This window comes from Gadus morhua, chromosome 14 (genome assembly GCF_902167405.1).
Source record: "Gadus morhua chromosome 14, gadMor3.0, whole genome shotgun sequence".
Lineage (NCBI taxonomy): Eukaryota > Metazoa > Chordata > Actinopteri > Gadiformes > Gadidae > Gadus > Gadus morhua.
Window position 1 is genome coordinate 15,116,884 of NC_044061.1, and position 10,717 is coordinate 15,127,600.

Here is a 10,717-nt window from a genome sequence, read left to right on the forward strand (position 1 = left end):
CACAACAGCCTATTCGTTCTGCAATGTTTTCTTCATACAACTGATTGATTGTATGAAGAAATGAGTTACTGCAGCTTTAATGCAGCAAATCTTAGACCCATGCTCCCACTCCCACAATATGTGGAAGCTGTATACCTTTTAAAACACTGATGGTGAATTGAGTCCAAACATGCGCTCGTGATTAAGTGCGCGTACGCGTGATTAAGAGCGCGTACGCGTGATTAAATGCACTAACATCCAAAAGTGCACGTACGCGTGAATAAACCCATGGCATCACCATCTCACTCCAGCCAGGTACCAAAAACTGGCAACCCTGAACCTTGATCACTTGCCGAATCTTTGCAGATGATGAGACCGCGCCGCGGTGCAAACGCAAACCACAGTTGGCTAAATAAACTTTTAAGTTCGTATGCAGTTATTTGGACTTAAAGGTCTGAGTGCTTTGTTGTCAAAACTCTGCTGTTATTTACTTTTCCACCCTTGCCCGTGGCAGCAATATGATAAGTAAAACCATGTTTTTATACACATTTATATTTATTTATCTATTCCCAGTAAAGACTTTTTTCTTTACTGGGAAAAAGACTTTTTTTTTTCCCAGTAAAGACTTTTTTCTACATGAACCTTGTGATAATGGAAGGTGAAGAATGTGAAGTCACTATACAAACAGCTCAACACCTGTTTAATGTTCTTACCTGCAAGGTCATTTGAAGGTTCCTATTGGATACTGCACGTCACCTATTCAAGCAATGTTTACATAAAGTATCTTTAAGAACACGTGGAGTCAAAGGCATTTACCGACTATGTCCGGCATGCCCCGAGGCCTTTACTGAACAGGTATTTGACTATTATATAGGTTTTATTTGACACTGGAAGGCAGAATCATAAATGTATTTGTCAAAGTATAATGAACAAGGGATTCCTCTTGGTGTGGGTCCTCATTTATTCAGGATATAAATACAAATATAGAAAAAAAGGCCAAAATATATAATCTAAATACATATATAAGAATATACATTGTTTGTGTCTAGAAGGTGAAGGTATCTGTGAAGCGGATGACTTTGGGTTTGAATATGAGCTGGGCCGAAGGATCTGCGTAGTTGATGGTCCTGTACTTCTGGATATGATGTGCGCTCTCTGGTCCAGCATGGCTGTGATTAGCTGGTCCTGGTCCAGCATGGCTGTGATTGGCTAGTACCTGCCCAGCATGGCCGTGATTGGCAAGTCCTGTCCCAGCATTGCGGTGATTGGTGAGTCCTAATGTACAGGAAATGGGAAGTTCTAAACAGCTCCAGTCTGTTTTGCTGGTCATTTCTCGCATCAGTTTCTCTCGAACTCCCTTTTCCATCTTTTCTCTCTCCAGTTCATTGTCTGAGACTCTCTCCCCTCTTTCCAGTCCACTCTTTTTCTCCCTCTCAAGTTTATTGTCTATTTCTCTCTTTGCCCTCTCCAGTTCACTCCCCATCTCACTCTCCCCCCTCTTCAATGTATTCTTTATGTCTCTCTCCCCTCTTTCAATTTGACTCTCGATCTTTCTCCTCAGTTCATTGTCTATGTATTTTGCCTTTCTATCCAGTTCACTCTCCATCTCTTTTTCTCTTCTCTCAGATTGATTCTCAAGGCCTATATCCCCTCTCTCCAGTTCGTTATCTATGGATCTCTCCGTTCTCTCCAGTTCACCCCCCATCGCTCTCTCCAATTGATACTCTAGATCTCTCTCCCCTTTCTTCAGTTTGTTGACTATATCTCTCTCCGTTCTCTCCAGTTCACTCCCCATCTCTCCCTCCCCTCTCTCCGATTGATTCTCTTGGCCTCTCTCCACTCTCTCCAGGTCATTCGCTGTATCCCTCGCCCTTATATCGAGTTCACTATCCACTCTTTCCATTTTAATCTTTATGTCTCTCGCCACTCTCTCCAGTTCAATCTCTTTTTCTCTCTCCCCTTCCTCAAGGTCTCTCTCTATCCCTCCCTCCAAATATTTTTGCTGCTCTTTCTCCAGTTGACTGTCTACCTCCCTCTCGCTCCTGGTGAGCTGTGAGATCGTAGCCCCTTGTGAATGAAGACTAAGATGTAGATGCTCTGGTAATCCAAGTCCAGATGTGAGACCAGACCCAAAACAAGTGGTTGAATCATCAACCACAGGACATATCTCAACAGGGAATGATGCTGGCTTAAGTGAGGAGCTATCTGTAGCTTTAGCACCTGGTTCCCCTTCTAGATCAATGGCTCGTGGAATGAGGTACTTCTGCAACCTTTGTTCAGCCTGCATTGGAATTCTCAGGTTTAATGACCTGTCGTTTGAGGTACAACACCTCAGCTTCTCATCTTCATCTTCAGTCGGCTCCTGTGGGGTTTCCCCGCTGTGAGAAGACCGCAGGGGCACACCAGAGTAACATTCTTTGGTCAGGGAGGTGAAGGCCTCCGGGTGTGGTTTGAGTGAGAAATAGGCAGCTGCAGGCTCGGTTCTGCCAGAGTACGGTTGAGGAGAGGGCTTTGAGCGTGCCAAGCTACACACAGGAGGAATAGAGAGAGGAACAACACTGTAGCATTCCAGCAAGGCCTGCTCTTGGGGAGAAAGCTCCAGAGTTTCTAGGAGGGCACCCTCAATAACGGAGGACAACAAACAGTTTGGTGTCAGACTACCTTGTTCAATGTCACCAGCCTTACTGCATAGTTCCTCAACTCCATTTTGATTGATCTCTAGATTCCTCTTATCTTCTGGTTTTGAGTTCGACAGCTTTCCAGTTTCACTTCCTTTGGAGAAATGACTTTTGACTTTTTGATCGGGGCAAACGTTTTTGGGTTGCGTAGGTTTGGAATGGTTTGGTTCTCTCTGTGCAGAGTTCTGTTGTGTTAACATCGCTTCCGGCCTCTCTGTTTTCTCTTCCTGCTTGTGTGCCTTGGGTAGAAGGTATTGGAATTTTTCCCCAGCAGTTGGCCAATGTTTCAGTCCTCCTCGTTCTTCACAGTTGGGTTGTTGTGCTTTTTCAAGACGACTCACATTGTCTCTTACGCAACCAGTCCCCCTCCCTACACCTCTAGGAGATGTATCCAGAGGAGATATCAAGTCCCCCTTCCTCTGCATGATTGATACGGTTTCTAACCTCTCCATCAGGGACGACAGGAGGGGTCCCCTATGGATCAGTCTTGCCTTAATTGGCAACTTCCCCTGTATGTTCACACCCTTTTCCTTCTCCTCAGCCCTGGCAAACCTTGCCACCATGTCCTTCACATTGCTCCCTTTCTTCTTGCATTGTTTTTGTTTTGGCTGGTTTGTCTCGGAACCAAAAACAGCAGTTTTTCTTTCTGGGGTCCCGCAAGCTCCCCTCCCTCTCAGATCACAATGTAGAGCCCCAACCTGCCGTTGGTGGCTGGCTACTTGTTTGGATGTGGTTCTCATGAATTTGGCCTGGAGGAGCTGGAATGCGGTGAGTCGCCGCTGTTTTGGTTCCCCTGCCCTCCGGCCGCCTGCTCTCACATCAGCTGGACCCATGAAGACCTGCCGTTTGGGACTTTGAGCCCAGGTGGTGTCACTCTCACCTGGGCTTTGCTTTTTTGTTTCAACCAGCGTCTCAGCAGGAGTGTGGTTCACCACAGATTCAGACATCTTTACTGTCCCTTTCCTGTTTGCTGCACTTGCTAGCATTAAACCTTGGTTTATGTCAACCTCTGTCCTTGCCAGAGTGCGGACCTCCTGCGTTAGATAGTGGAGGAGACTCTCCAAGACATCTCGAACCTCAGGATAGCAGGTGCGTTCTCTGATCATCTTCTTCAGCAAATTTGTATTGATGCTTATACTTCGGTCCTTGGACTGAGGCCTGTTGAGAACATAAGAGAAGGCTCAATTGCCCCAACCTACTGGCTGAGCCAATATGCTTCCAGAGGTGGACGGCAAGTGGGAGGTGGGAGGTAAACTTATTATTATAGGATCACTTACGGCCAATAGATCTTTGGTTGCTGCATGCTCCTAAAATAACCTTTAGTTTGTCAGGAGAAAAGAGGAGGTGAAGTTTTATAGGATTTTTAGTATTCTGGTGGTGCAGAGGTTATTGGAGTTATTGGTTATTGGTTATTGGTTACAAGGGTAATTGGACAAGGTATGAATATAAAGTATATCAGCATCCGTTATACATATTCCTATCGGTAAATCATAATGAGTCCAGGACTTCAAGTGTGATTTATAGTATCTCCTTTTTAATCATAATGGTTATGAGCTACAGTACACAGTAAAATAACTAGTATGACTTAAAATAAACTTAAAACATCCAATTCATTAAATTGCACATCATACAGTTGAGGCTATCCAGAAGGGAACTCGAACTTAAACCAGCTAAACATTATAGATGCAAGTCTGAAGTCTGAATCTGCAAGTTGAAAGACCTAGAGCACCAAATATTCAACTAAATACATTTCTACGTAAGAGATTAATATGTTAAAAAGATTTTAACAGGGAAATAAAATAAAAGGTGTTTCATGCTCATGAAATACATGAATATGAATACATTGAATATTAATCCCAGTTATTTAGAGGCTGGTCAGAAGGAGTTCATCTTTGAGTAGAGAGGAGAGGTTTCTTTCAACCAATCATTTTGGGATAGCACCTGCAGGATTTTATACATTATCAAGGTCAAAGGAGAAACTTGGGATTGGACAACCACAAATAGATAGAGGGAAACTATTCTCATATCCTTGGTTTGTTTTAAGAGTCACTTTGCTGCATCAATCATTTAAAGAGAACCTTCCTTTCCAAGAATTTTCCATCTCGTAATTATGAAGTTGATCTTATCTGTATGATCTCCTCTTCCATGCATGTCAAGTTGATAATCATGGACACTCAAGATTCCTCATTTCATGGTAATCATGAGCTGATTAAATTAATCTATTTCGGAGGCTTGAAGGAGGAAAGGGGAGTGAATTAGGATTAAAGTGGGATGTTACCACACAGTTCAGACTTCTGTGATGCAGCTCCTAGAGTGGCCACTAGGGCTCGGTGTTGAGAAGGTTTTTACTTGTCTGAGCACTTTTCCGCGGACGCGGCTTTGAACAGCGCGGCTCCGATGTCTTCCAGCTGCTGCCGCTTGTCCAGATCCTTGACGAGGCCTGCAGGAACCTGGGAAAGCCCATACATGAGGCCGTAGAGACAGCCTGCTATCAGGCCCGTCACATCACTCTCCCCTGGAGTCACAGGAGGGAACACAGGGAGCACATTAGTGTTGGTTCAGTTGGGTAAGTGATTTGACCACAAGTTCTGCTGGTGAAATACCAGAGGCGGAATTGTTGCAAGGCACCTTGTTCATCGCCAATTATCGACATAAACAGAAGTTCTCTCCTTCAACATACGTGTTTTGTAACTTGTTGTGCTCCAGTGTTGAATTTCAAATGCTATTGGCTACTATCTCTGTCAAAGTTGGACCACAGTTTCATCTCGGATGTTACTTTTATTCGATGGATGTAGTCTTTAAAAGTTTTTCTTTGTATTCATTGAAGAGAATTAATCAGAATGTAAATGTGAAGGTCAGGACCTCCGTGGAACATGGCTCGTCTGCAGAGTTCGGTCCAGTTGCTCCCTGCTGCCAGCAGTGCATCATAGGCTATCATAGGCGCGTCATGACCCCTCCTTCCTGCACGGCCTTCAGAGCTCCACAGTCTATACATCTGAGGGGACACACACACACACACACACTACTTTCAGGTCGAAAGTCACAGCTAGGACGAGACAATCATGAACTCTCAACACTTTAAAAACCTGGATCATGGCTACCTTATGAGTCACATGTCCTACGTTGCCTTTAAACATCTTGAAAATCCTGTGAAAAGAAGAGAGCAGCTCACCTTGTCTGTTTGGTCAGCGTCATAGGGGTCAGGAAACAAGGGTTTGTCCTGTCCCTCCTGTTCTATCCCCCTCTCCTCCAGGTAAAACTGCCACTTAGCTTCAAAGTAGAACCAGTTCTCCTGGTACTCTACGGAGGAACACCCAGTTATAGACAACCTCCACACAGAACAGAGCTTCAACTAGAAAACAGTAATCACGACCTTGACTCCCTTTGACTACCGGTACATATTGTACTACTCCTATCATAAGTAGTCAGAATACAGACCTGCCATGTGTCGTATGGTTCTCTTGCAGTACTCGTAGGCCTTGGGTATGGCCTTCATGAGCTCCCGTCCCCAGGTCACGGGGGGTCGCCCCTGGACAGCGAACGACGCAAACAGGGCCGTAGTCATTGAGCCTAGGAAGCCTGAAACAGGCAGACAACCATTGTCCCCTTGAAAATAATCGCTATAGTAGCAAAACTAATAGCTTAGTGACAACTCTGTGCCTTCATGGCAACATAATCGCGGCCATGTCATGCCTGCATGGTAACAGCAGCGTTACCTTAGTAATGGCCTTCCTTACCTACTACAGCATCATTACCGTAGTATCAACATTGTTACCTTAGTAACACTGCTACAAATGTAATGGCAACATTACCGTATTAAGGGCAAAGTAATCTCAGTAAGTGTGAGTGTATGGTTAGGGCTGTTGGCCAGTTGAGTCTGTCATACCAGTGTGGTCGTTGAGTGTGTAGTCAGGGTTGTGTACCTATGGGGTGCTTGTGTAGTGTAGTGTTTAGTGTGTACCCATGGGGTGATTTTGTGTTTAGTGGATACCTGTGGGAAGTTGGGTGTGCAGTGTTTAGTGAGTAACTGAGTGCTGGTTGTGAATGTAGTGTTTAGTGAGTGGGCTACCTGAGTGCTGGTTGTGTGTTTAGTTGGTAGCCGTTTGCTGGTTGTGGGTGTAGTGTTTAGTGAGTACCTGAGTGATGGTTGTGTTAGTAGTATTTAGTGGGCACCAGTGGAGTGATTGTGTGTTTAATGGCTACCTGTTTGCCGGTTTTGTGTGTAGTGTTTAGTGGGCACCTGATTGGTGGTTGTGTGTGTAGCATTTAGTGGGTACCTGTGGGGTGGTTGTGGGTCATCCTCCCGGCCTCCAGGCTGACCTCCATCAGAGAGCCCAGACGTTCCTCCTGCCAGTACCTCATCCCAACACACATGGCTTTGGAGGCCCCACCGGACCCTGACCCTAGACACACGCACACACACAAGGGCTGGAATGAATTATTAATGCCAAAAAGAGTTAACTTTTGTATTTCACTTTTTTGTCATTGGAGTCAATGAGTCTTTCAGTCAACATAGCAGAAGTAAGGGATTTCTCACTATTTGTTTAAATAATCCTGGAAATGACCTCCGAAATGTATTACAAGGGCTCACAAAGAGCAGGGACACGGAAAGTGTGTGTGAGTGTATGTGTGTTTATGAATGTGTGTGTGTGTGTGTGTGTGTGTGTGTGTGTGTGTGTGTGTGTGTGTGTGTGTTTGTGTGCCTTTCTCGTTGAAGGGGGTGTGCCAGGCTAGAAGGAAGTTGTTTGGCTTGAGGTGTGAGCAGCAGTCCACTTTAGAGGGGTCCGGGGTCCGGCCCCGCAGGACCCCTGAGGCTGCCACATAAACACGCACCAGCTCCCGGTACAGGTCTTCCAGGCACCAGTAGTCTGTAGATATCCACATAGTTGCACGCTTAAATAGATATCATCAACCCACATTGAGAGTCTTAAACATTTGACAGGCTTTTTTTATTAAGTACGTTCTATAAACATTAAGTAATCAAGACGTTTATTTTTTTCAAAATCTTGAAGGGAAAAATGTATACACACTACCAAACTTTTTCTTTTTGTCACGTCTCACCTTACTCCTTAAGTTATGTGTTTTGTTTCCTTCATTCTGTCATTGTTTTCATGTGTTACTGTATTACTCGCTTTTCCTCTCGTTCCACATACGTGACTCCCCTCTGTGTTACCCGCCTCTGATTTTCACGTTATTTTCACCTGTTCCCATTTCCTTTTCCCTCCTAGTGTATCAAATGAGTCAGTGTGTTTCCCTCCTTCTATACCAGTTCGTCTTAGTACCTCCGTGTCTAGCGTTAACTTCCCAGTGATCTATTGAATAGCCTCTTGACCGCATCTCGACTCCTCGGCTCCTCTTTCGCCTTTGCCCTGATTATTACTGCCTCCCCATGAACCGAACCATTGCCTCCAGTGAAGACAACTCTTTCTCATTCAACCTGCCTGTCGTCACAAGTCGTACTGTTGAGTCCCACACCTGCCCCAGCGTTACACTTTTGATTTTCTTACTTGACCTTCATTTAATTTATAATCGCTTTAAATGTACTGTAGGTAAGATTGAAGAGCTATTGTTTGAGTGAATTTGGTTTACGTGTGTGTAAGTGTAAGAAATGGCCAGCTATTAGTGAGTGAAATTTGTGTGTGAGAGAATATCGGTTTTGAGTTGACTCTCCCTGCCTCTAAATGAGCCTAATAAAATATAATATTGCTCCTGGATCATTTCCGACCAGTTCCCTGATTGGTTTGGATCGTCATAAGGTTCATGAAATTCAACACTTCTCAATGGTGGAGAAATGTAGGGTGGGATGAAGCAGAGAGGTAAGTGACTTTATCTGGTTGTTTAAGATACAAATCTTTTACAACTCTTGAATTGTATACATCATCTATAACCTTTACAACAGACACGCACGCTCACAGAGAGCGGCATGCTCTCCGTGCTTCATTTGTGGCTGGTATGTGAGCGAGATGGTGAGGGTTAATTTTAGCCAAGTGAGCCAGATTAGGAGCTTCATGCCGTTAGAGCTAGGAGTGGTTTCCATAGGGAAACCCCACAAAGACACACTGTGTGTATGCGTGTGTGTTTATTTGTGAGCATGTTGACAAAGATGCGTCACTTCCAATTTACCCGTATTGTGTTTCAGAAGAGAAACAGAGTGAGATGGAGGGGATAAGGAAATTTGAGAGAGAGAGAGAGAGAGAGAGAGAAAGAGAGACGGAGAGACAGAGAGACAGAGAGACAGAGAGACAGAGAGACAGAGAGAGTTCTGTGCTGTTATGTGACTGTTATGAGTTGCAGTGAGGGTAAGGGTTACCACTTTAAGCCTTATTTTATCATTTTATATCATGAACCAGAATACACGTTTTTCTTGGTTGTGGTGGTGTGTGCAAGTAACAACGTGAAGTAAACTATCAAATGTGTATGTGAATATATATGCGCTTGCCTTCAAGGTTTTAATATTCTATGTTTGTGTGTGTGTGTGTGTGTGTGCGTGTGTATGTGTACATGCATAAATATATATAAATATACACATGTATATGTGTGTATGTCTGTATGTGGGTTCCTGAATGGTTTCATTGTGAAAGCTGTCACCCTGGATCACTCTGGTCACCCGGGATCAGGTTTGACCCCAGCCGTCTGGAGTCACATCTGATCCAGGATCAGACCACGGCTGTCCTCTGATTGTTCCAGAGGAGTCTATTTCAGACAGTCGGTGGCTAGATCTACTGGAGGATTTATGGAGAAGTTTCCTTTGGCATTGGCTGGCATTAGGAAGTTAGGGGTTGCATTAATTCTACAGGTCAAAAGGTTATAACAGCTGATATAACCAGCTCTCTATTTATGACTCTGTATTTATTCAGAGTATGTGAGTCGTATTTGGCAGCCTGCTTGGAAGACAGAACAATTCCGCCCTGGAAAATGTTACACACTGTATGTGCAAAACAGTTGGTATATGATGTTTTCAGTTTTGAATGATAGACAAAATAGATAAGAATATGCATTATTGAGTTTCTAAAAATGCAGTATTTTACATCCATTCATTGATCTCTCCCTTCCACCATTAATCCATCGATCCATCCCTCCATCCCACCATCCATCCATCTATGCATAAATCCATCGATCTTTCCCTCGTCCATCCTACCTGTGATGAGGGCCTGTGCGGTGGTCATATGCATCAGGGCACTGTCCCCCGGAGGCCAGAGTTCGGGGTCCAGGGTGAGATCCCCTAGACCTCCCAGGGACGCCAACTCCTCCTGGATCTGTCTCCCGGAGGTGCAGCCCCCCCAATGGCCCTTCCTCCAGCCCAGGGCGTCCCCCGTAGCCCCCAAAACCATGCCTGCCTGGAACTTCTCCATCATGACGGCTTGCCTGGTTTCCTTACCCAAACCCTGACCCGAACGTCGCCCTAGCCTGACCCCTACCTAACCTGGGATCCAACTGGTGACTTCCCGCTCAGAAGACCGAACTGCGCCACTGGTGAAAAAAACGTCTTAATCCACCGTCTGTTAGTGTTGTCCTAACAGGTCAAGAGGGACCACACATAGAACCACAAAAATGACCTCAGCCAGCCCGGCAGTCAGCTTGAATGAACTCTGAACTCTGGTCTGGGAGCTGGCGGTCGATGTGTGTCCTAGCTACTGCAGGGCTCTCTTCCAGGTCTCTACTGTTAACTAGTACAAACATATGCCCTCAGGCCCCTGGCATGCGCACACACACACACACACACACACACACACACACACACACACACACACACACACACACACACAAACACGGGGGTCTTTATCAGCTGTAGGTCCTTTGTGTTAAGGGGATGTCACGGGATCCAGCCGAGTTGAGTCGACTCCTAAAAAGGCAATCCCTCATGGCTCAGCAAGCTGCCCGAGCTGGGGGTCCGACAGTGTTCTGGCTAGTGCTTGTGAGGCTGCACGACCGACAGTTGGCTGGACGGGCTGGGGTGGGTGGGGGTCTGGCATTAGCCAGGATGGGGTTTGCTAGTGAGGTTTGGAAGGTGAACCAGAGGATGGGTGGATGAAGGGGTAAACCTGGGGCAAGGTGGATGG

The 10,717-nt window shown here is 45.4% G+C and overlaps 1 protein-coding gene across 1 annotated transcript; it reads right to left on the bottom strand.

Moving 5' to 3' along the window:
* Positions 1 to 916: 916 nt before the first annotated feature.
* Positions 917 to 10,347, bottom strand: adprhl1 (ADP-ribosylhydrolase like 1). Its single transcript, XM_030376560.1, has 8 exons — positions 9,796 to 10,347; positions 7,361 to 7,525; positions 6,935 to 7,060; positions 6,096 to 6,236; positions 5,830 to 5,957; positions 5,520 to 5,652; positions 5,007 to 5,172; positions 917 to 3,815 (listed from the first exon to the last, which is right to left on the bottom strand). Exons 1-8 carry the CDS (start codon positions 10,010 to 10,012, stop codon positions 1,025 to 1,027), a joined length of 3,867 nt encoding a protein of 1,288 aa, XP_030232420.1. The 5' UTR covers positions 10,013 to 10,347; the 3' UTR covers positions 917 to 1,024.
* Between the last annotated feature and the right edge of the window lie 370 nt (positions 10,348 to 10,717).